The sequence below is a fragment of the Sitophilus oryzae genome, unplaced genomic scaffold (assembly GCF_002938485.1).
Source record: "Sitophilus oryzae breed Bouriz unplaced genomic scaffold, Soryzae_2.0 scaffold_111_pilon_pilon, whole genome shotgun sequence".
NCBI lineage: Eukaryota > Metazoa > Arthropoda > Insecta > Coleoptera > Curculionidae > Sitophilus > Sitophilus oryzae.
This window is the reverse complement of record NW_022145749.1, coordinates 6035351-6063296: the sequence shown is the minus strand read 5'-3', so window position 1 is coordinate 6063296 and position 27946 is coordinate 6035351. Positions and strand designations below refer to the sequence as shown.

Sequence of the window (27946 nt, the reverse complement as noted above, 5' to 3'; positions counted from 1 at the left end):
AGATGCACAATTTAATTGTCTATCAAATTGTATTATACCATTTTTTCACCTACCACTTCAAGTTTTTGAATAAAATGAATTTTTTTATAATTAAGACCTCGTTTATCAATATATACCCATGGAATATTGACATTTTAGATTGTTTTTTAAAGCAACAAATGCACACAATTTACAGGTGCTAAAAACGATAATATTACTAGCCTATTTGTTTACTAAAAGAAAGAACTTCAGTTTTTAGCAAACTTAAATATGCCTAAAGAAATTAAACATTAAAATTGTTACTTTATTTTCACAAAAACGTAAATATTTCAAAAACTTTAAGATTAAAGTACAGTAAGCCTTCATTAAAATTTACGTTTATTTTAATCGTAAAATCTGAAAACTTACTGTGGCTACAATACCCCGTGTCGAATGAGGTGAATAATGAATAACCCTGTATAACAACAAAAATGGCAACAAAAGACTAAATTAAATTTGTAAGAAGTGTGCCAAAAGTTTTAGTGACATTTAGACAAATTACAAATTATATCAGTTGGTTTCGACAAATATTAGTTTTATGATTTATGCAGATCATGTCTTCATGATCATCAAAAACATCAAGAATATCATGATGAAGTACGCTACCTTTGTTAACGCTAAAACAAATCATATTCAAAATTATATTTTTTTTAATACTACTTTTAAATATCTATTGTTTGTGCACTTCTTTCAATGAAAAAACAGAGACTTTGTACTGTCAAATTATTATACAATAATATAGTTTTGTTTTATAACAATTATGAAACATCTGTTAATTTTTGGTCTTAGCAAAAATGTCACCCTTTAAGTTCTGAATACACAATTATTTTAATATATTTATTGTTGTTTGTCTGTATAAGAAATATAATTAAAGATATAAATTTTGCCTCTAACATCTCCTTGTATATATCCTGTCTATATATAATATAAATAATTTAGAATATAAGTAACAATCAGATTATTATTTTTAAAAGAGTAAATAAATCTGATTTCGTACTCTTTTCATTTGAATACAAAAAAATGAAAATAAATTATTGTATAAGTACAATATACTTATTGCCAAATATTTTATACATTATACTTCTGTATATAATTTAAAAGAAAGTCATGGAAAAGAATATAATAAAAAATAAATCACATGTGATGATATTGTAGATATGTGCTTCCTAAAAGCTCTTATCTGTCCCTATTAACATATCTAACTTGAGCCCTAGATATGATAATAGCACAATTTTGATTTTAATCTAAGTAAACTTATAATTATTATTAACATTGTAAATGTATATAAAATAAAAATACAGTATATTTAGTTATGTGTTTTATTTAGACATTGGTCTGATTGTAGAGGTAATGAACATCATATTAATAAACTTCTTATGGGCTAGGCACCAAGTATATGATGTATTTTCTCTACAGATGTTCGGAACATTATGGGACTTTACCTGGAAAAATAGATAAAACACTTACAGTCAGAAAGCTGTTTATGTGAACACATAAAATATAGACAAATAAAACATTGGGTTTATAAAGCACTGCTTCGAATTTCTACACTCAACGGCACGAAAAACGGGCACCTTAAAATTTTGATGCACTTTAAAGTTTAATATATTTTGTTCAAGAAGGCAGATTTTAAGCAATATGTAGATAAATTACTAGGCCTTTTAGAATATTTACCCAAACTAAAAATAAAAGTTTCCATAGGGAAAAAACAATGTCGGTATTTTGGTAAAAGTTTGAAACACCCTGTGAAATATTTTAAGGGAGCAAGAATTCTAACAATTAGCCTAAGAGCTGACGACATATTTAGAGAACATATTTTAGGCAAGCTAGAATAACTAAAAATGTATAGTTTATTAACTGGTGCACCCAGAATCCTAAGTCTGGCTGGGGGTTGGGGGTATTTCGCTACTGCGCAACCCATAACATTTGCAAAAAAATAAATCCAAAAAACATTCTTTAGGTAACTTGAAATTTGTTTATTCTTAAATTTTAGCATCTATTTAACCTAGAAATAAGTATGCCAGACTTTTTTTTCTGGTTTAAAGTGTAACCCGACCATTCCGAATATGTTTAATTATTATACCTGGAAAACATACTTTAGGCATTCTAAAATTTTTACAGCGTGTTTATTAGATGATATTAAAAAATATGTGTTAATTGCCAGACGAATTCAATGGGATTTAATACTTGCCTGACGCGAATAAAGATTTTAAATGAGCGCGATAAGAAAGTCTTGTGAGTATCTATAAGCGCGAGAAAGATAGTTTATTGAGACCCATCGGCAGCCGATGCGGCTTTCTCGATAGTCTATTCTCTGGCTCGTCTCAATAGCTTTATTTTTGTTGAAGATATTCGCTTTTGAAGAAGACACTAACATGCTTTCATCGTTTTTAGATTAAAACCTTTTGGTTCAAGTCTAGAGACCTAGTAAGTTGTGGTCCCGAAGCAAGCCATCTTGACATAATAATTTGCTTTGTTTAATCTTCTTTTTACAGTCCGTTCACTTACATGTAGGTACGTTTCTTAGGTGCAGTTCATTATAAATTTGAAAAGCTGACAAACGGAGATTTGTCAGCTAGAAAAGTCGACAGTCTCGATTGGAAGTTCTCATGAGAAGGACGTTCAGCATATGAACTTACCTTGAGGAAGCGATTGCACTGTACTTCATGTACACCTAAATATGTTAACGATATAATTTTGATCTTTATCATCTTCAATTAAAGCAACAATAGCGGATACAACTTCTGGACTTAAAACCATCTCTGATAGGCTACCAAACAGCCAACAGACGATAATAATATGATTCTTCAATAACAGTGACGTTACATAAATCATAAACACTATTTCATCGATCTGTTGACTGGGACCAAAAGCCAAGGCATGGTTTTAATGTGAAATTTACGAAACAATGTTAGTGTCTTCTTCAATAGCGAATATCTCCAAAAAAAGTAAAGCTATTGAGATGAACCAGAAAACAGACTATCGAGGAAAGATGCACCTAGATGATAAAATAACTTTCAAATTCCTTGCATTTTTAACATATTCCACAGGGTGTTCAAAACTTTCACCAAATTAACAACATTTTTTGTTCTCCCAGATGGAAGCTTTCATTTTTAATTTAAAAAGAGATACTAAAAAGTCAAATACTTTAGCTGGAAATTGCTTAAAAGATCATCAAAATCGGTGCACTATAACACAATAGACAGGGTGCGTCTCAAAAGTGGCTCACCCCCTATAACTTTTTTATTTTTTCAGATAAAAAACCGAGATTTGGTATGTTAGTATATGACATAAATTAAGATTGATTGGCGTATTCAATTGTTTTCGGTCACGTTCTGTTTCACCGGAAAGAACTACAACTTTTGATTTTTAAATGACACCCTCGGTATTTTTATACTTATTCGAAAGAAAATGACACTCTGAATCGAATGACGTATCATATGTCAACTTTTGACGTATTCACTCAATTACAAATTGTATTTTAAATTTCAATCTAGAGTGCCATGGCTGTGTTAAAAACACTAATTTTTAATCAAGGACCCTTGAAAAAATAGATTGATCGTCTAATGATAATCAGTGATTTGATACCACACACTTGGCATTTCCAGTCAAATTGTCGAATATGCGAAAATGTCAAAAGTTGACATATGATATGTCATTCTATTCAGAGTGTCATTTTCTATTGAAAAAAGTAAAAAAATACCGAGGGTGCCATTTAGTTTCAAAAGTTGTAGTAATTTCCGGTGAAACCGGAAGTGACCGAAAACAATTGAATATGTCAATCAGTCCTAATTTATGTCATATATTACATACCAAATCTCGTTATTTTATCTGAAAAAAACAAAGAAGTTATAGGGGTGAGCCACTTTTGAGACGCACCCAGTATAAAACTCTAAAATACATGCAAATTTTAAGGTGCCCGTTTTTCGTGCCGGTGATAAATATAAAGTTTATCACCGGCCATATAAAGCCTGCCTCCAATTTTTAGTTTAGATAATACACAAACACATCGATTGCTTTTGAAAACATTCGGTATCAGGGAGGACTTAATATTTCTATCTAAAGCAAAATACATTTTCAAAGCATGCTTGAGTTAATTAATGTACGACTTGACAATTTTCATAGAATATATATATATATATATATATATATATATATATATATATATATATATATATATATATATATATATATATATATATATATATATATATATATATATATATATATAAACAGTCAATAAAAAATAATTAACTGTAAATATAGTGATAACATTTTAAAGCATAATAGTATATCGGACCTACCTAAATTGTGCAGATCTACCAAATCGATGTATCTCGTATGGATTTATTTTACCTATAAAATTTGATTTTTAAATCAGATTCTTTGTTTTAATATCAGGCTAATCAGATTAGAGGGGCCACTGGAAAAAAAGAGTTCGCAAACTAATTATTAATTTGATTGGTTCACTTGACGCGAAAAAAAAATCCTGAGGTTTGCATGGTTGCTCGACCGCCATTCGATTCTGGAGGCGCAAAAGATAGCAACATTCCTGTTTTTTTTTTTTTAGATTTTTGTCTAAACTTTGCGTTCCAGCGAATATTTTAGTATTACCAAAGGATATCTTAATTACGTAAATTAAGGAGAATTAAATTCTCTGTCATGAGTTCAATTATTAATATTCATTCAATTCGGTTCACTAGTGTGGCTAAAATCGAAAGTTGAAGAATGGTAATATTTACCCTCTTTACTGAAAATGCATTAAAGTGACATTAAATTATCCAAAACTTGCCATATGTTCTTTAGTATCCAATATATATATATATATATATATATATATATATATATATATATATATATATATATATATATATATATATATATATATATATATATATATATATATATATATATATATATATATATATATATATATATATATATATATATATATATATATATATATATATATATATATATATATATATATATATATATATATATATATATATTTTTTTTTTTTTTTTTTTTTTATTCCTGGTGTTGGGGAAAAATCTTCCATAAGACATCCAGAAAAAAAGAAATGTTTTACCAGATAGTGTCGGATTCCTACCGACTAAAAAACCCCCTTCACCAGCAGGCCTCACCATCACCAAGTTGAAGAATGGTAATATTTACCCTCTTTACTGAAAATGCATTAAAGTGACATTAAATTATCCAAAACTTGCCATATGTTCTTTAGTATCCAATATATATATATATATATATATATATATATATATATATATATATATATATATATATATATATATATATATATATATATATATATATATATATATATATATATATATATATATATATATATATATATATATATATATATATATATATATATATATATATATATATATATATATATATATATATATATATATATATTTTTTTTTTTTTTTTTTTTTTAAATTCCTGGTGTTGGGGAAAAATCTTCCATAAGACATCCAGAAAAAAAAGAAATGTTTTACCAGATAGTGTCGGATTCCTACCGACTAAAAAAAACCCTTCACCAGCAGGCCTCACCATCTGCAACGGAATCCGCTCACGCATTGCTTCATTACAGTGGCGTTCTTAGACATTATGTCTCACGTTCAGAAGTTTTTGTCATTATAATATATTTCATGAGTCCCACTGCATTTTGCCACTCTTTTTCACTTCCCACCAGACATTTTACCACTTCTGCCACACAAAACTTATTTCCCGTCCTATTATAGAACTCCTCCCTTTGTGTCTGCCATCTACAACAATTGAAAAGAGTGTGTTCGGCGTCGTCTTCAGCTTGACAGTAATCGCAGTCCGGAGTGTCGATTTTCTTTCTAATGTATAGATATTTTTTAAAATAGCCGTGTCCAGATAATATCTGGGTGATATAGTAATCGACTTCACCATATGGTCGCGTTATCCATTTATGCAGATTGGGAATGAGAGTAAATGTCCACCTTCCATGCTTTCCGCCCGTCCATTTTTCCTGCCATTTTTCCATGAGTTGCGCTCTGGCTTCGTTTTTTGTCGAACCATTGTAGACCTCATACCTCTCTTGTATCAGGAGATCAATCGGTGGAATTCCGGCAATGACACCAACGCCCTCCCCTGATATAGTTCGGTAGGCGCTGCAAACCCTAATGCACAAAGACCTCTGTAATCGCCTTAGTTTCACCAGCCTATTCTGACATTTAGTAGCTGTATGCCATGCCGGCGCTGCATACAATATTTGTGAGTGTATAACACTTGCTAAAATGCGCCTTTTAGACGCTCTGGGACCTCTTATTTTCGGCATTAAATTTGACAATGCAGCTACGGTTTTCTCCGCTTTAACTACTAACCTACTTATGTGTTCTCCAAAAGTCAGCTTTGTGTCTAGCCACACACCCAAATATTTTATTGCTTTGGAGGGTGCAATATCTATTCCTAAAACGTTGAAGAAAATTGGGGCAATTTTTCTTTTTGTTGTAAGTAGAACAGCTTCTGTCTTGTGTGGTGCTAACTGAAGATCATGTTCTTTCATCCACCTTACTACTCTCGCTATGCCAGCATTTCCCAAATTTATCAGGATCTCTTCATTTTCACCTACAATGACCAGCAATATCGTCTGCGAAGCCAATCAAAGTTACACCACCTGGCATATCCAGCTCCAACAACCCGTCATACAACACATTCCATAGGGGTTGGCCCCAGGACGGATCCCTGTGGTACACCACCATAAATGTCAACTTTTTTGCTTTTTCCATCAGCTTCAAGTATTATCTTTCTTCCGTTAAGATAGGAAGCAATCGTAGACCACAACACTTTGTCAATATTTCTTTTTTTTAGATTTCTCAGTATCTTTTCCCAAGAAGCGCTGTTAAAAGCATTTTTAACATCTAACGTAATTACGGCGCAAAATCTTCTATTTATATGAGAAAATGCTGCTGCATTCTTGGCTAATTGAATTACTTTTGTAATGGCGTCTGTGGTTTGCTTTCCTTTTTGGAAGCCATATTGTTTAGTTGAGAGACCACCTGTCCGTTTCAGCTCATTATTTAATCTCCCAAGTATGAGATGTTCATATAATTTACCTTCCACATCTAAAAGGCTTATTGGTCTATATGAGTTACCATTTCCATTTTTACTGAGAAGGACGAGTTTTGCCTGTTTCCATTCCTGCGGAAACTTAGTCAAGCGTGCTAGGTTGTTGTAGACCTGCAGTACATACTCCGCTTTACGTGTTATTACGTGCTTAAGTACTTCTGGAGGAACATTTCCGGGTCCTGGTGCTTTACCATTTTTTAATTTCTTACACGCTTCTAATAATTCTTCGAGTGTATAGGGCTCAACATGTATATTTCTATCACAGTCATCTGCATCACAGTTATGTATATCACAGACGTTTTTATCACAACTATTTACATCACTAACATATATATCACAGATACTTCTCTCACTATTTTGTTTTGACATACCATGAAGAGGAAATAAGTCCTTCACTATCTCTTCCGTCTGCTCCATACTTAAATATGGCTTAGGTGGAAACCCGTTTATCTTTTTCATTAATATCTTATATCCGTCACCAAATATATCACAGTCTACGCTATCACATATATTTTTCCAGCAGTCTTTTTTAGCTTTCTTAATTTTATTTCTCAATATTTTTTTGCTATCCTTATAATTGTTCAATTTTTGTTCTGAAATCAGGAGACTTTTGTTTCTTTCTCTAGTGTATGCTCTTCTTTTTTGATTACACTCTTTGCGTAGCTGAGCAATCTCGTCACACCACCAATAAACCGCAGGGCCCCTGTGACACTTCTTTTTGCGTGGCATGGATTCATCACAAATACATTTCAAAGCCTTAGAAAATGCTGATGCTGTAGGATGCTCATCTACTAGTAAATGGGTTTCTATAGATTTTTCCAATCGCTGGATATTTAGTTTCCCTATCTGCCATCCATTTTCCTGCTTATTATTTTGTAGTTTTTCTTGTGCTTCCGATATTTCAAATATAATATACCTGTGGTCGCTAAGTGTCTCTTCTTCGCTGACTAGCCAGTGCTCGATTTGAACTTCTTCAGATGTTATTGTCAGGTCTAATATGGATCCGTAACTTCCACATTGGAATGTCGGCTCACATCCCTTATTTACCACTTTTAGATTATTTGTTGCCATCCAGTCTGTTAAAAGGAGTCCCCTTGAGTCTGAATTTCGCATACCCCACTGGGGTGACTTCGAATTAAAGTCTCCAGATACAATAACCATTTTATTTTCATTCTTAATTTTAACTTCTATATCTTGTAATATTTTATCTAGACAATCTATAACCTGAAAAGCTTCTGGATTTACTGTCAGGGTGTCATACACTGCATTTCGAATCTCCTCCTCTGTTGTAACCTCATCCAAACCTTTTAAGTGTATCGCTTTCTTGCTTTGTAGAAGAGAGGTTTTTGCTTCAGGGAGCTTCTCTTCAATTTCTTTTTGAAGCACTTTCATATATATATATATATATATATATATATATATATATATATATATATATATATATATATATATATATATATATATATATATATATATATATATATATATATATATATATATATATATATATATATATATATATATATATATATATATATATATATATATATATATATATATATATATATATATATATATATATATATATATATATATATATATATATATATATATATATATATATATATATATATATATATATATATATATATAGTTACTCTCCTATTCCTTCCAACTCTGTATGATTATAAAGTGGTATTATAGAAAATTACTCTGTAACTTATAAAGTGGTATTATAGAAAATTAATTATTATTTATTAATTTCCATTCTGTTCAAAACCTGGCCTCCAAGGATTTTTTAACAATTATTGTAATGAACTGAAAGATGACAAAAATGTGTGCTTTCTCATAAGTGATCTGGTGGCGACCAGAAGCCACCGTGCTTGTGGCAGATACTACTTTGCTAGAAACATCATCGTCAAACCACCAAAAGCCTCCTTCAGAAGATAAAGTGATATCTGTGTTGATGAAGATCCGGACCAGTTTACCCTACACTTTAATGATTTTGATGAGTATATTATAGAGAACAAAACTGCGATTGCGATTTTTAAATCGCTGCGACTGTAACCTGCGAATGCGATTTTAATATTTTAATCTTGTACTAGGTATATAATTATTGTCTGTGTATGTACCTATAACTTTACGGTTAAAAAGAGTTAATAAAAATCACTTGTTTAGTTTTCAAGATCTGCGACACATATTATAGGTATTACAACTTTATAATATGCTGCAACTGCTGCATCTACACAAACCCACTCTTGCTATGCTTCTCGGTTATCTAATTCTTTATCCAATTCTTAAAAGATCTTAAAGAACTTTTTTTTTAAGGTGGCTCACCCCTATAACTTTATTTTTTCAGATAAAGAAATTAGATTTGGTACGTTAGTACATGACGTAAATCAGGATTGATAGATGTATTCAATTGATTTGTATTCAATTCTCTTTCACCGTAAATAACTACAACTTTTGATTTTTTTAATGACACCCTCGGTATTGTTATTACTTTATTCGATAGAAAATGACACTCTGAATAGAATGAACTTTTGACATTTTTGCATATGATTTAACCTAAGGGTTTAACCTTAGATCTTATTATAAGATCTAAGGTTAAAATATAAACAAGGGTTAAACTATCTAAGCTTTGAACTGGAGATTGTTAAATGTGATTTATAACGACAATTTGACTCGAAATACCAAATGGTACCAAATTATTCATATAAAATCCTTTTTCTAAATATGCTAATGAGCCACCCTCGTTCCATTTGAATACATTGAGATATGATTAAAAATACGATTTGGGCATTTTTAATCGGCCAGGACTAGTAGTGGGAACTATCGAATGAATACTATCGAAACATTCGATAGTTGCAATTCATTCGAATAATTCGATAGCTAGTAAGAAAACATTCGTCGAAAACTATTCGAATAAAAATATCGAATAGATGCGTCATCTGCCTTGAAATATATTAATTCGGCAGCAAAAACCATTCATTTATAAAATTCATTCATTTGTAAAATTCATTTATTCGTCAGGATCGACTATAATAAAATATAAACTGGATTTTAGTTGTCGCCCGGCGACGTAGGTTTCTTTCCTAGAAACCCGACAGCGGTCGTTGGCAATGGTATGAAAAAATCCGGCATCTTTCTTAGTTTAAGGCATCTTTGATTTTGAGTCAGATAAAGATAAGGACACATTATTTTTTTTATTGAGGTGCTAGTATTTACACAGAAAATACATTATGAACGGCGCTGTTGCCGTATATTCGTATTAATTGGTATTAGCAAAGAATATTATTCTTTGGTATTATTAAAGAATATTATTCTTTGGTATTATAATTAGTTAGGGATAGTATGAGTATATATTTTGCATTTTTTTATTAATATTCTGTCGTTACACTGCAATAATACTTTTTATTTTGGATGTAGGAAAATGATTTTTAATGTTTTTAAAAAAGCAAAACTGGTTTAATAAATAATAACAGTAATAATTTGTTATACCTATTAACACTAAAATTTAAAATCATTTAATATAAACATTTTTTTAAGTAGTAGCAAAATATAAACAACAAATTAGAAGTCCAAATTATTTATGTTAGATCCTATTTAAAAATAATATAGTCTCTAAATTTTTTGTGTGGCAACGTTGGTTTATTAAATAATAATAATTACAGAACTAATTTGTTATATTAACAACAAATTTTAAAATCATGAAATATAAACATTTATCAATTTTCTAAGCATGCAGTGTAATAGAAGAAAAATATAAATAAAAAATTAGAAATCAAAATAATTATATATGTGTATTACTTTTTATTACTTTGTATTAGTATTTAAAAATAATATTTGCTTTTACTGGCATTTACTTTAAAAAATAAATAAAATATTTCTTCGCAAAAATCTACATGTAAGAGAATTAGCATAAACAAAATACAAATATCGTTAACTTTTTTTTAAATTGGCACGTGTAAAACTTTAATCAATCAATTTAATTTTCCCATCCCAAAATTTGAGTTCGATAACCATTTACTTAACCACATTACCACATTACTTAAATATGATTATTAAGTTCAACTAATTCATATTACTAAAACATCTAAAATACAAATACATATGTATTTTTAAAATTAATTGTAAGTTCACCTCATCTCTCTTAAAAATTGTTACTTCTCAAAATTTCCCATTAAAAAAATAGACCATATACCGTATAAAATTAAATAATTGAAAGATCGGAAAATCACACAAATTTTCGGAAAAATGTTGACCACCTGCACACGTACACAATCATCAATTTAAAAAAAACACTACTACTTTAGTATTTTAAATATTTTAATAAACGCAAAAATAGCACAGTATTTAGAAGGCGAGTTATAAAAATTTGGAAGGACTAATAATGCACTGACGCAGACAAAAATCAAACGAATACTAAATTTCATTTATAAAAAGCATTCGATAGTCGTGGCTTAACGATAATCATTTAGTCGCACGGCGAGGTTGTCACATATGCTTTAGTATACAAATGAATGATTTTATTCGAATGAAACCATTCGATAGTTGAAATCATTCATTCAGTAACCATTCGATAGTCTAATTCATTCGATAGTTCCCATCGCTAGCCAGGACAATACACGAAAAACAATAGACAATTAAATCTTTTTTTCAAGAACCCTTGATTAAAAATTAGTCTTTTAGTTTTAACACAGCCATGGCACTCTAAAGAGAAATTTAAAATACGGTTTCTTTAAGCGTAAATGTCTAAAGTTGATATATATATCATATTATGCTATTCAATTAAGAGTGTCATTTTCTATCGAAACAGAAAAAAATACCCCCCAATATTTAAAAATCAAAAGTTGTAGTAATTTCCGGTGAAACAGGAAGTGACCGAAAATAACTGAATACGTCAATCAATCCTAATTTATGTCATATGCTAACATACCAAATCTCGTTTTTTTATCAGAAAAAATAAAAAAATTATAGTTGCAAACCCCTCTTGAGAGACACCCGGTATATGATGAGATCTCGGCCCTAGAAAATAATACTTTCTCTATAAATAAATAAAATCCTAGCAAAAAATCAATTGCGGTTTATTATAAATTAATCAACGAACCACAAAATTACATTCGCAACAAAGTCGCAACTCGCAGCTATACTTAGTAATATTGGTTGTCTAAATTGAAACTAGCAAATAGCGGAAATCGCAGTCGCATTTTCCTATTTTGTTATTATTGTTGCTCATTCTATATATTCCTTCTTTCTTCGAACTAGGAAGGCTGTTTGATTCGTGATACTTCAAGCAGCATTACATCATAGTAAGAACTGAACCGAATTGAATGTATGTATACTTATGTATTCGACAGAGAATTTGATTGTCATTAATTCACATAGTTATTAAAATATTCGCTAGACCGTCACATTTCGGAACTATAGGAGAAAATCTGAAAAAAGTCCAAGTATTTTACCATCTTTTGGACCTCCTGAGTCGAGCGGCGGTCGAGCAACCGTACAAACCTCGGAAACTTCTCTTTTACGTCAAATGAACCAATCAAATCAATAATTAGTTTTCCAAACACTATTTTCCAAGTGACCCTTCTAATAAATCTTATGTGACTGGCCTATAATGTACTAATTAAATTAATATTGAAGTAGATCTGACATACCAAAAGTATTTTTCTGATTGATGCTTATGTTTCCTGAGAATACTGGCGATCTGCCTACGATAAAACAAAGATAAAATAAATTTACTATTAGTTTTAATCTGTTCTCTCTATTTACTATTTAGTCTGTATCTAAACGTGATGATAATTAAATTGTGCAAGTAATATTTTTTTCAAAGAAATATAACAAGATTGAGAAGATAATAGACGATAGAAGTTATACAAGAATCTAGATATACATAAATAAAATTTTACTAACAGCCAGGATACCACTGTATGATTAAATAATTTTGGAACATACTTTTTCATATAGTATATGGGGATAATTGGCAGAGAGCGATAGAGTTTACGTACTACTTTAAATAGTGTTGCCCTAAAGTGTTCTTGAATAGTAAAGACAGTATGAATACAATAATATGTCAGAAACGATGTTCTAAATTCATTTTATCCTATTCAAATTAAATGGCAAACTACCTTAGACCTTGTACCAGCTCTGTTAACATTTTGCTGAGATTTATTGATTTTTTCTATTTTTTCACCACCTTTTTTCACAAACTGCAAATTTTAAAAATAAAACTTTCGTAATGATATAAATTGCATTTTTAAATTTATTAACACTGTCCCCAACCCTGCCGTTATCTCTGGACCCGTGTAAATTCATAAACGAAATAAAGCACGAATATATTGACTTGAAATAGGTACATGGATTTATTGGCATTTAGTACTTTTTATTTGCCATCTATTTTATTTTGTCCAATAATATTTAGATTTATATTCTTCTGATCCACGTTATAACCGCTGCAATTTAAAGTAAAAAAATACTTTTGTAAGATAATTACGTTTCTCTATATTTTGTTCTTAAAATATGTTTGCTTTAGAAAAATCTTAGCTTAAACAATAAAAATACGTCGCGGCCGAGGTCGAGCGTCAATAACTAGTTACCAGTTACTTCTGTTTGCGACAGACGAAACCACGACTCCAGAAACGCGACGGCTGGAGCGAAATACATCGCGGTCGAGATCGCGCAACGCTACGTAGTTACCAGTTCCAATTACTACTGTTGTTGGCAACCAAAGAAATCGCGACCCTTTGCGGTTACTGCGCTTCGAGACAACTTCAAGAGCGATTATAAATAATTTATTCGCAAATTATAAATAATTAATCATTTCGTCGTTATTATGACCGTCGTTCTTCAGTAAAAGGTTGCTGATTTGTTGTGGAGCAAGGCACGACGTTACAAAAAATACCGCTCCAAAATCGCGTTCCTCGAATACCGACACATCACTAGTTACCTATAATCCACTCGGTAACTTTTATCTAAATGCACTGTTTTTTGGTTTTTCATATCAGTTTAATATAGTAGTATTACATTTAAACTCCATTACAAACTAATAATATTTATTCATACTCAATGTTTACTTATTTTCTGAAGACATCACAAAGTTTGAACTTTATTACTTCGCGAAGTAGTACGAAGAATATAGACGCGTGTTATAAAAGTTTTGCCGAAATTGGTCGAAACGTTTCTCGAAACATTTTCCAAGACAATTTCAACAACAATAAAAAACCAACAACCAATCACAGCTTGCCTCGGTCGATGTCGACCTGTTTCGGAGTTTTGCGACCGAGACAAGCCAAGATTTCCGCCAACATAAGAAAAGCATGAAGTTTCCTTCTGAAGATATCTCGGGAAATGTTTCGCGAAATATTTCACAAAATATATCCACGGATATTTTGCTAAACATTTTAGGCATAATGTAGAGGGTGTTATAGATTTAAAATATCTTTTAAGAAATGATTGTCAAGGTGTATATGATGCCATCGGTCGAAGAAGCGAGAATCTAAACCGCAACGTGTATTGCTGGTTGAGGACTATCTGAGAACATTGTTGAGGCGCCATCTCTTAACCAAGTAGAAGAGTAATCTGGCGCCAGAATTTACTAGTAGGTGGCAGAATGTACCGAGAATTTTAGAAGGTTCCAGAAACAGTCCGTAGAATATATAAAGGCCCGCGATCGGCAGTTGAGCCAGTTTGAATTTTAAAAATACACAGTTTTAAATTATGAATCGCGACAATTTGGAAGGATTTTATAAATAGTTAATTGTGTATTGTAATCAGTATAAATTGTGTGTATACAGGGTGAGTTAAAACTACTGGGTTGAAACTACTGGGTTGAAACTACTGGAGATAGAGAGTCGGTTAAATGGGAAAAGAATTGCAGTTTTGTGGAGTCATAAGTTTTCGCCTTTCAGATTTTCGAAAAAGTTCATGGCTTACTAGATATTTCGAAAAAAACAAATTTCGGCTATTTTAAAAATTGTCTCTCATTCCATTATAAGCTATTTTAGACAAAAAGTTTTCAGATAAAAGTTGTAGATAATCACATCCTTAATGAGACCGTGTCCTCCGTGTTTTTCTAAAGCCCATCATTTTTGATATATGACACAAACATATGTTTTTTCAAATGGAAACCATAGTTGGCCATGACTTCATAAAAAGCGCAATTGTTTAAGCTTTTTAGCCATATAAGCTATAATATGTTTTCTTCGAAAAATTATTTAGTTATAGCCAATTTTTATCATTTTTAAACAATTTCACTTAGTTAGCCATGGAAAGAAGTTCAATCGTCGTTGCTCTCAGAAATGTAAAACTGTCGCATCCAAACTTTATAAATTAATATAAACAAAACTTGTAAATATGAATTTTTGAAATGAAGAAAAGCGTGTAGGATTATTGGTTCCACCTTTCTTGGCCATACATTTTCGAGGATACGTTGACCGGTGAATGTTACGTTTTTTAGAGAACGGTTTTCAAGACATGTTGGAAAAGTTAAATTTAGTAATAGCCAATTCTTATCTTTCTTTTTTTAGACTAATTTCATTTAGATTGCATGGTATTCTTATTCTGTTATGATTTATAACTTATTAAAAGTCAGAATATATTACTAAACGGTTCTTTACAATTTACATTACACAAATTAAAACTTAAAAAATAATATCACTACATACACTTTAAGTTATTTTAGAAAATGTTCAAAAAATCCGCCATTGTTTTGAGTTGCATCTTTTTAAAACTGAATTACTACTTATTCTCACAGAAGGACCGATCGATTTAATTAAACTTTTCTCGTACCGCCACTTCGAGTGCCTCTCTTAATTCTAAGTTCTTTTGTAAACCCTTATTGTTAACTATACCTCATAAAAAATTCTAAAATGGATAGGTCAGGTGATCGAGGAGGCCCATGCCATTAGTCCACCTCTTCCTATCCCTGCGTTTGTATAATTATGATATCAATAATTTTTAAAATTTCTTTCATTATGAAGGGTGGGGGGTGGTGTGTCATACTGAAAGTCATGTTGGAATCACTCTATTGATGCGCGAGTACCTACACGCTTTTCTTCATTTGAAAAATTCATATTTACAATTTTTGTTTATTATAATTTACAAAGTTTGGATGTGACAGCTTAACATTTCTGAGAGCATCGGCGATTGAACTTGTTTCCATGGCTAACTAAGTGAAATTGTTTAAAAATGATAAGAATTGGCTATAACTCAGTAATTTTTCGAAGAAAAGTTATTATAGCTTATATCACTAAAAAGCTTAAAAAATGGCGCTTTTTATAAAGTCATGGCCAACTATGGTTTCCATTTAAAAAAACATATGTTTGTGTCGTATATAATAATAATAATAATAAATGTCTTTATTTAAGTCAGTTATAATAACAAATAATGATTACATAAATTTTTAGACGGCGAGATCTAGCATAGCTACTCCATCTAACCGTCGCAGGAAATATGTATAAATATATAAACAAAATATTTATCCATCTATATGCAAATAGATTCTCCCATTTCTTAAAAAGAATGTATTTTATTTTTTAAATAGTACTTCCTTTAATTTATATTTAAAACTAATTATACTTGGCGAATTTGTTACAGTATCTGGTAACGAATTGAACAGTTTAGCGCCGTTGTAGCTAAATGACCTTTGGAATAATGCAGTGGAGTGTTTTGGTATTACTAATTTATTATTATAGCGGGTGTGCATGCCGTGAACTTCAGACCCCTTTATAAGCTTTTGTCGAAGATAAGTTGGAAGACCGGTACTCAATATCTTAAATACCAAAGTTGACAAGTGAGCAGTATATCGTTCCTCCAGAGTAAGCCAACCTGACATGCCAAAGAGCGGTGTAACATGGTCGTACTTTCTAATACCGTAGCTGAATTTCAAACAATAATTTTGTAGCTTCTGCAGACTTAATTTTTGACTTGAAGTCAAAGCTGGCCAATACACTGTGTCACAATAGGACTGACAAGAAAGAATCAACGCATCACACAATTTAAGTTTAATATCTGAATTTAAATAGTCTTTATGCAAATACAGTTGTTTGAGTTTACCATAACTTGACTGAAGCAATCTAGAAATATGAGTTTCAAATCTAAGTCCAACATCCAAATATAAACCGAGATTACGACAGCAGTCAGTACTGTTTATAATATCATTATTAATTTTGATCTTAAAATTAGTATTATCAATAATATTTTTCCTATTCCTCCCAAGCAGTACCATCTGAGTTTTTTTTGCATTAAGAACTAGACCGTGTGCACTAGAAATTTTGTATATCTCCGCCAAATCTGAATTAATTAGTGCCACTGCACTGTTAGATCGAACCTCCTCAAAAGAAAAATACAACTGAAAATCATCGGCGTATTGATGGGAGGAACAATATTCGAGGCATTTACAAAAGTCTGCAGTGTAAATTGTAAATAATAGTGGTCCCAGAATACTGCCCTGTGGAACACCTCTAGTAATTGATACAGTATCTGATGATTTACCATTACTAAAATTCACTTTCTGCTCTCTATTCTCTAAATAACTTTGAAAGAAATTAACTGTGCTACTATCTAATCCAAAATATGACAATTTTTTGCATAAAATAGTATGGTCTATAGTGTCGAATGCTTTGCTATAATCTAGCAAGACCAAACAAGTGTTTTCATGTTTATCATATGCTCGGAAAATATTATCAGTGACATCTAGCAGAGCTGTATTAGTACTATGATGAGGGCGAAATCCGGACTGCGTACTTGGAAGTATATTGTTTTTCGCTAAAAACAGACTAAGTTGCTCATGGACTACTTTTTCTAATATTTTTGAAAGTGTAGGCAGTATACTGATGGGCCTAAAATGAGAAATTAAAGTAGGTTTTGAAATCTTGGGAATGGGTATTATTTGAGATGCTTCCAAGCAGATGGAAATTCATTTAACGACAAACATTTATTAATAAGAAATGCAATATGAGGTGTTAAAAAGGGCGTTATAATAGATATCATTTTTAGGTTTATACCATCACTGCCAACAGCACTAGAAGTTAATTTAGAGATTATTTTCGAAACAAGCGTACAATCTACATTTTTAAAAGTAAATTTTTTAGTATTTAGTGTTATTGTCTTATTTACATAATTTTTGTCTAAAAACTTGTCATTTCTATCAGTGGCAGGAATATTCTCTGTAAAATGCCTATTGAATTGATTAGGGTCGTTATGGATTTCTTCAGGTTTTATGTCGGCAACCGATTTAATATTTAGCCACCTTATTGTCTTCCAGAACTGCTTGGGATCACATTTGAATTTATGGACAAGATAAGCTTTTTTCTCGTTTCTCACTGCCATACTAACAAAATTACGCAAATCTTTATAATAATTCCAGGATGCGTCCGTTTTAAGTTTTTTATATTTTGAAAGGGCTTTCTTTCGTAACTTCATCATCATTTTTAAGTTCTCTGTAAGCCACGGAGCAGGAGCTTTGGTAAATTTAGATGATTTAATGGGAGCGTGATCATCAAAAATTGAGTTTATGTTAATATTCAGGTATTCTACGATTTTATCAACTTCGTCCAGACTATATATATGATCCCAATTGCGCATCTCTAAATCATTCATAAAGTCGATATAATTAAAATTTGAATAATCACGATATGTACGATATTTAATTTGGTCAATTTTAGTAAAAATTTTCAGTGTACAAGTAACCAATGAGTGATCCGATATTGGATCCATATCTACAATATTTACATCATTAATTAAACTAGGACGAGAACAAACAATAATATCTAGCAACGTCTGAGAAACATTAGTTACTCTAGTTGGCGAATCCACCATTTGTGTTAAGCCATATTTGTTGAACATTTTTTGTAAAATATTATTGTCGTTGTTCAAATAATTGACATTTAAATCTCCTCCGAATAAAACGCAGTCAAATTTAGGCAACACATCAATCAAAGTATTCTCCAAACCATTTACACAGCACAACAAATTAGAATCGGGAGGACGATACACCGATCCCAGGCAAAAATTTAACTTACCCACCCTCACACTCACCCAGATCTGCTCCAACGTAGAGTCATCTAAGGGAACCGTTAGAACTTTGTATTTTAGTGAATTTTTAATATAGAAGCACACTCCACCACCTCGGCCATTTCGATCATTTCGTATTAAGTTATAACCATTTATAAAACAGCCCCATCTGTCACGTTACCAGACAGCCACGTCTCTGAGAGTCCCAGAACATCATAGTTTTCGCCAATTACATGTTCCGCAAACAAATCAAAAGAAGAAAAAATTGAACGTATATTGAAATGGGAGAAATTAAAGGCGCTTGTAGAATAATCCACAATAGGCAGAAATACACAAAGTCGCCAAAATAATATATATATAACTATATACAGGCGAGAAAAAATTATATCTATAGGACAAAATTAAAATTGTAGTTCATCAAACGTAATTTAAAATCAGTACAAACACATAATACTTTTAAACTAGCACCAATATAGCGCACAATTTCAAAAATATAACAGTACTAAAATATATATTTGATAGCTAAAAAATTATAATAAGAATAGATTTACATGTTTCCTTCAAGGATGATCCTCAATTTAAAGTAAACAAAACATGCTACACAGTACCAAAGTAAATTGAAAAAGAAAACAGCCCAAAATAAACATTTCATACCCTAACTATATTAGGTATATAATAATATAAAATAAAATTAAACGTATCACCATTGACAGCCATAAACAATTTAGCCATGAAATATAATAGAGACCAAAAATAAGAATTTAGTATGTATACCAGTACATTTGTAATTTCAATGGTTCTTATAATCAAAATTTTGTAAAAAATTGTACTTACAGAACATGTTTATTACTATATTAATTTGTTAAAATCATCCGCATCAGAAATTCTGTGCACTACATCGTTACACTTAATATAGATAGTTCCATTAAGCACCCACACATTTTTATTCGTAAATTTATTCACGGCATTTAAAAGCAAAGATAAGCGGTTCTTGGTTAGGTCCTCCTTAATTATCAAAAATGATAGGCTTTAGAAAAAAACGGAGGACACGGTCTCATTAAGGATGTGGTTATCTACAACTTTTATTTGAAAACTTTTTGTGTAAAATGGCTTATAATGGAATTAGAGACAATTTTTAAAATATCTGAAAGGCGAATATTTATGACCCCACAAAACTGCAATTCTTTCCCCAGTAGTTTCCTCTGTCTCCAGTAGTTTCCGAGATACCCATAGAGAACATCTTAGGAAACTCACCCTGTATGTATAGTGAGAAAATAAATTCGTTGAGTATTGTATCGTGTGTTTAAATTAGTGGACCCACGGAATCCGTAGCATTATTTTTTAAATAGTAAATAAAAATATAAATAGTGTAAGAAATATATTAAACACATAAATATACAGGGTGGCGCAACCCATTCGCCTGGGTTAATTACACAAAAACGGAAAAGTGTAGAAACCAAACCAAACCAAACCAAACCAAAACAAAATATTTTATGGGTATATGTAGGAAGACAATGATCCATACCAAAGTTATATTTTTTCTTATAGAAGACTCGGTATTTTATTTCATTTTTAGATTCTAGCACATAAAATAAGGCATTTATTGTAAGGGTTTAATATGTCTAAAAGCTTTGTTTTTTGAGATATTTAAAGAAAGTTAAATATGCATGCTATAATAAGTTTGTTAACACCCTGTACTTTACTTTTCAGAATTAATTTTTGTGCTGACTTTTAAGCCAGAGAAATAGACTTTACTAAAAATTTGATTGCTTCCTTAAATGTATACAGAGGTATCAAAAATTGCTGGTCTCTTTTAAATATTTATTTTACATAACTTCGTTAATTGAAATGCAACACTCTGTATTTTTTTAAATAAGTCGAAGCAGATTTAAATGCTCTTTTAAACTATATTAGGGTTTTAGGTTAATAAAAAGCGATTTCTCAATAAAATCGCAACCAAGATGGCTGGTATCGCCATGGTAATTTTCTAGTAATAGTTAGTTAGTCACAACCAAACCAAAATCGGAATTAGTTTATGGACTTTATTTAAGTTCATAGCAGCTGACTGAGCACAAGAATTAATTCTGAAAGGTAATGTACAGGGTTTTAACAAACTTTTTTATTATAGCATGTATATTTAAGTTTCTTTAAATATCTCAAAAAACAAAGCTTTTAAAAATATTAAACCCTTATAATAAATGCCTTATTTTATGACGTACAATCTAAAAATAACATAAAATACCGGGTGTTCCATAAAAAAATATAACGTTGGTATGGATTTTAGTACTGACACACCCTGTACATTTCAAAGTAATTTTAAATTATGCACATTGTCTTCCCTCATAGACCCATAAAATATTTTGTTTCTACATCTTTCCGTTTTTATATAATTAACCGAGGCGAATAAGGTGCGCCATCGCCACCCTGCATTTTTATACCAGTTATAGTTATGAAATAACATCTTACCTTTCTTGGAACCACCATGCTTTCCTGTATCTCCATACAAGGCCAAAAATGTAGCTTTCCATTTGTTAAACAGGGTCGTTACTTCGTATCGTATGTTTTCCAACGGAGACACATTTGGAAGGCCAGGGTCCAAGCAACATGCGGAAGTAGGTTTTATAAAGCATTCGATAAAATGAATAAAAGCTAAAATCCTATCCGAGATGCCTTTAACCACTGGTCCCAGTTCTTTGGAATGTTTCTTCAATTGTTCCTCGACCTGTTTTTCCACGAAATTAAATACCGCCGAAAAAAACTTTGGAAAAATCTGAAAATTCTTCACAAGTATGTCATAGACTTGATGCGGTACAAAAATGTGAACGATGGATTTTACGATGGACAGTTGGTACTTCTGTATTGTAGTTACTACTTTAACTATAAAATTAAACAAATTCTCTATAAAATCCCTAATAAACGTTAGGATTCTAGCTATTATAGCGGCAATATCAAACTCTGTATTAAACAAGACTCTGGGAAATAAACTAAGAATTTCCTTTGGTATCTCAACAATAGTTGATATTTCACTGGTATCTGAAAAATATAAATAAAAATTAGAAACAAATCCGGGCAGTCTAAGATCTAGGCAGGATTATTACGCTCATCATATTTTCATCAAAACCTATTTTTTACGTATATTTGTGAATAGAATACACTTTTAACAGAATGCCAGTCAAAAAGTTGCAGCAAATAGGGGTTGCCACGGTTCAAAGTTTTTCCTACTACTTTATGCGGGTCCGGCACCAATACGTCGGGCATTTGTAGCTCATATAATAAAAAAAAACTTAGGAATTTTGGATAAGTGCAAATCTAAAGTATGTATTAGGATATACAGGGTGAATCTAAAATAAATGCAAATATTTTAGGGATAGCATATTTCGACCCCAGAAAAGCGATTAAGAGGTTTTTTCGAAAAAATTTAGATTCGTAGATTTTTTAAAATATAATTTGTTGATAATATGGCAACATAGGTAGTAGATTAAATTTACAAGAAAGAATATCTAGAAAAGATCCAGTGGTTAATCCACGGCAAAGAGAAAATATATTTCGTTTTTTTATCGAGATCTACCAGCCTTGAAAATATTATTTGCACTTATTTGAGACTGGTGATGTGCTGGTTGAAACGTTTCCTGGGGAACGTTCTTATACGTTTCAGGAACTTCACAGGTTTTGTCAAGTATCTTAACAAAACTTAATAAAGAGAAATATATTCAAAACACATTAGCAAAGATGCCTTGAATATTCTTTCGAAAGAAGACAAAAATATTTTGCTCGATGACGATATTTTTTAGATTCAAGTCATGAAATTTTTTGAACTTCTAGAACCAATAGCAGGTTGGATTAAGAAAACTGAAGGAGATGATGCTAATATTTGGTTGGTACCTGTTGCTTTTAAAGCGATAGTGGAAAAGATACATAGTGTTTTAGAAACGCCACTTTTGTCGAAAACCGCAGAGAAAGAATTATCAGAAATATTTATTTAATAATATATCATATTATTAAATATGTTTTGATAGTTTCATAAATAAAAAATGTCTATACCTATGTGGCGGATTCATCTCTCCAAAAAAATCCTTTATGGGTATTTCGCCACTGCACTGCAAGAAAAAACTACAAAATAAAATAGTTATTTTTTGTAAACACTTGTGCGTTAAACCTAAACGGTCACTGCTTGTCAGAAGTTATGTTTACAGTTATACAAATTTGCCTAACAAAGAAAAAAATGATTAACGTTTCGGAAAGTTTATCTCTTTCCGTCGTCAAGTGGCGAAATACCCATAAAGGATTTTTTTGGAGAGTTTCATAAATATTAATAAATAAATAAAAAAAAGTTTTTTCAGTTTATAAAAAATATATTATAAATAGAAGAAATGTTCCGAAATCTAAATTATATTAGGTATTTACTATAATTGGTTGTAGTTACGTTCCTATAAATGTCGTAGTCTAAAACCATACAGGGTGTTCAAAATTCTATGCCAAACTTTCTAAAATAAAAAATAGTTTCTCTTCATTTTTCTTTTAAGAGCATCCTGTTATTTTTCCTTTATTAGATAGAAAATTAAAAAATGGACATTTTTTAATTTTCTATCTAAACAAAATCTTACAAAAGAAGAACACCTATTTTATATTTTAAAAAGTTTGGCATAGAATTTTGAACGTAAAAAAGTAAGAAGTAAGTAGAGGCCAACTATAGTAAATAACTAGTATAGTTTTGATTTCAGGGCATTTCTGGTATTTATAATTTTTTTTAAATGCTGAAAATATATATTTTTTAGGTATTTGTGGAAATTGTTGTAGAAATGTAGAAATGTACCACGTACACCCTGTAGAAATTAAAATATTTTCGTGAAATACATCCTAATATACATACTGAAATACATACTTAGTTGTGCACTTATCCAAAATTCCTAAGTTTTTTATTATAGGAGCTACGAATCAGTAGCGGACTAAGGGGGGGGGGGCGGAAGGGGCGGTCCGCCCCGGGCCTCTTCTTCTAGGGGGCCTCCAAATCTTAATAAGTAATTTTTTATTCAACTGGCAAACAGGCCAATATGTGTTCAGTAGTTATAAAGCAATTTGTAGTTGGAGTATGCAAACCATAAGTATACGCAAACTAAACACAGTATAAATGGAAGCAGATATTTACTTAATTATCAATTATTAGGCCCCAGTAATTGTCAATGGCTTTGTTTAGAATATCGAATAATTATTATTTTTTATATTCGAATAATTATTATTTATTCTTGGATATTATATAGGAGTATACCGCGATTTTGTAAGGAGCCCCTTACAAAATCGCGGTATTTACCTGGAACGGTCCCGAAAGTAACGCGGCTTATATGTGGAACCGATATTCCCATCACTTTGTCATCATAAATTGCCATTAAATATATGTAAACATTCGCTCGGGGATTGTTTTATTACGTCAAATTGCATTCGTTTTTCAATTTAAATGTATTATTATAAGCTTTAAAAAAAATGATGTTATCGTTTTTGATACTTTTTGAAGCAGAGGCCCTTGAGGGGGCCCTTAATTCTTTGGTCGGGGCCCGTCGCGCGTCGGGTCCCTACGTAAAAACGGCACTGCCGATGAATAACATATTTATATCTACAGTATGTCCGCAGATTGTCTTCATAAAAATGTTTGCTTGTTCTAAAATGGTAATTCCTGTTTATACTTTTCCAAATTTCCATACCGTTTTAGAGAAAAATAAAAAAAAACATGAAAATGTAGTTGAATTTTTGAACTAGTAAAAATAAAACGCCTTTCTATTTTCTATGGTAATATAATTTCGTGATAATTTTTTGATAGATTATTATTAACAATATTTTAATTAAAGTTATATTTTTTGCTGTTTCAAAATGGTAAAGGAGCACAAAATTTATTTAGTTCAATGCTACGGAAAGGGTGATAATAGTTATCGGAAAATGTGATACTTTAACATCAAAAAATATGACGTTAATCAAAATGAATTATAACGATCTATCAAAAAATTAAATCGAAATTATATTACCATAGCGTTTTAATTTTTAGGACTTTTAGATTTTTTAGGATTTTTTTGGGGAAAAATTACATTAAATAACTACATTTTTATGGTTTTTTTTTATTTTTTCTAAAACGGTATGGATATTTAGAAAATTATAAACGCCATTTTACAACAAGCAAAAATTCGTATGAACGCATTTTTTTCAAAAAGTCAATAATTATAAAGTTTTTTCTCTTGTAAAGACAATCCGGGGACATACTGCCTGTAATATACAGGGTGTTCCAGAAATAAGTACAAGTATTTTATGGTAGTAAAGTTCAACCCCAGAAACACGCCTCTGAGGTTTTTTTCGCGAAAAAACAATTGAAAACTTCGGGAATTTTTTTAGTTTTTAGTTAAAAAACATAATTTCTTGTTAATATGACAACATAGGTATTGTATAAGAGAGAACAAATTTAAAAGAGCAAAATTTTTTTTTGTATATTTTCAAAGTAAAATAACTCCGTTATTTTGGACTTATTTGAAAAACGATAAAGAATAAATATGGTTCTTTTATCTACCACCCCTTAAAATACTTGCACGTATTTCTGTGACACCCTGTAGATATATCGATTTTTATTACAATTAGTACAGTATATAAATACTTGAAATTTGTCAACCATTATTCATACGTCATTCAATCTTTACAAAATGTGCAGACCGGGGCCACATTTAGCTTTGCCGCCCTGGGGCCCCCGACAGGCTTAGTCCGCCACTGCTACGAATGCCCGACGCATTGTTGCCGGACCCGTATACAGTAGTAGGAAAAACTTTGGACCGTGGCAACCCCTTTTTAGGGGGCAACATTTTGATTTGCACTCTGTTAAAAAAATTTCCCTATTCACAAATATACGTAAAAATTAGGTTTTAATTAAAAATATGATGAGCGTAATAATCCTGTAACCGGATCCTGCACTAGGAGGGAAGAGTCAAACTACTAAAGTATATTATCTTAAAACATTACATTTGCAAAAGAGGTCTAAATCTGGCAAAAAAGGTGTTATCGTTGTCAACAATGGCTTAGCAAATAAGGCCAAAATAGTTTACGGACCCGAAATTCAGGCAATTAATATTTAGTTACAATTTACAAGTTTTTCAATGTCTATATACAATTGTTAAAATTTAAATAAACGGGTATGTTTTACATAATTACGCATATGCCATCAAAATATTTTTTTTGTCATAAAAAAATAATTGGGGTATTAAAATACCCCAACCAAGTTCTTACTTAGGAAAAAAAAGATACGTAGGAATCGCGAGTAACGGAAGGTTAAATATTAATAAATAATTTTAATTGCTTTTAGTTATTTAAATCAACCGGGTGTGTCTCAAAAGTGGCTCTCCCCTATAACTTTTTTATGTTTTCATATAAAAAACAAGATTTGGTATGTTATTCTATGTCATAAATTAGGACTGACGTATTTAATTGTTTTTGGTCACTTCCTGTTTCAACGGAAATGACTACAACAAACAAAAATAAATTACACCCTCGGTATTTCTTACTGTATTCGATAGAGAATTGCACTCTGAATAGAATGACATATAATATTTCAACTTTTGATATTTTCGCATATGGTTTATTTGAAATTATAACTTGCAGTTCGTAACGAAAATTTGACTCGAAATACCAAGTGTGTGGTATCAAATTATTCGTAAAAAATGCTTTTTCCAAATATGCTAATGAGCCACCAGCGTTTCATTTCAAAAAAATTGAGATATGATTAAAAATACGATTTGAACATTTTTGACATTTCCACATATGGTTTATTTGAAATTGTAACATGCGGTTCATAACAACAATTTGACTCGAAATACCAAGTGTGTGGTACCAAATTATTCTTAAAAAATATATTTTTTCAAATATGCTAATGAGCTACCCTTGTTCCATTTGAAAAAATGATATATGATTAAAAATACGATTTGGGCATCTATTAACCGGCCAGGACAAAACACGAAAAACATTAGACAATCAAATCTACTGTTCCAAGGTTTCTTAATTAAAAATTAGTATTTTTAACACGGCCATGGTACTCTAGATTTAAATTTAAAATACAATTTTTTTAAGCAAAAATGTCAAAAGTTGACAAAGACTGTAATTTTTTATCGAATAAAGTAAAAATATACCGACGGTGCCATTTAAATACTAAAAGTTGTAGTCATTTGCAGTGAAACAGGAAGTGACCAAAAACAATTGAATACGTCAATCAATCCTAATTTATGTCATATACTAATCACATCAAAACACGCTGTCAAATACTAATCACATCTCGTTTGTTTATCTGAAAAATATAAAAGTTATAGGAGTGAGCCACTTTTGAGACGCACCCGGTATATTTCAACCAATACAATTTTACTAAATGTTTAAAAATAAAAACCAACGCAATACCTAATAAATAAAGATTTTTTTATATAAAAGTTTAAGTCAAAAAGGAATATTAATCCAATATCCATAGATTTACTCATGATGATACTCTTTAAAATAAATCACTAATACTTACTAGCGTGGTGCTTTGAGTGGCATCCTAAAAATTAAATCCAGAATTAGATATAAATTTTATAAAATTATGAATACTACCTAATGTGTTCAGGAAAGTTACAAATACTAATCCATATAAAAAGTTTTTGAAAAAACCCATAGTGAAGTACATACACTTAATTTTTAAAATGTATTCTATTAAACAATTTCTATGTAATATATGATATGAAAAAGTAGTGTATCGTTGTTTTAAATATCAAGGAAAATATATAAAAATAATAATAAT

The 27946-nt window shown here is 30.7% G+C and overlaps 1 protein-coding gene across 2 annotated transcripts; it reads right to left on the bottom strand.

Annotated features, from left to right (window-relative positions):
• Positions 1 to 1321: 1321 nt before the first annotated feature.
• LOC115884830 lies at positions 1322 to 27946 on the bottom strand. Of its 2 annotated transcripts, XM_030903528.1 has the most exons (6): positions 27760 to 27946; positions 27683 to 27706; positions 21625 to 22191; positions 12804 to 12857; positions 4323 to 4374; positions 1322 to 1460 (listed from the first exon to the last, which is right to left on the bottom strand). In XM_030903528.1, exons 1-6 carry the CDS (start codon positions 27830 to 27832, stop codon positions 1457 to 1459), a joined length of 774 nt encoding a protein of 257 aa, XP_030759388.1. In that variant the 5' UTR covers positions 27833 to 27946; the 3' UTR covers positions 1322 to 1456. The 2 variants fall into 2 exon arrangements, with proteins under 2 accessions (XP_030759388.1, XP_030759396.1); XM_030903536.1 differs by lacking the exons at positions 4323 to 4374; positions 12804 to 12857 and having other exon boundaries at positions 27760 to 27941.

Excerpts from the sequence above, each read along its gene's own strand:
- LOC115884830 (XM_030903528.1), bottom strand. The coding sequence starts at position 27,832 with ATGTACTTCACTATGGGTTTTTTCAAAAACTTTTTATATGGATTAGTA. Across the intron at positions 12,858-21,624 it reads GCATGGTGGTTCCAAGAAAG|GCAGATCGCCAGTATTCTCA; the intron begins GTAAGATGTTAT and ends GTTTTATCGTAG. Across the intron at positions 4,375-12,803 it reads CAATCAGAAAAATACTTTTG|GTAAAATAAATCCATACGAG; the intron begins GTATGTCAGATC and ends CAAATTTTATAG.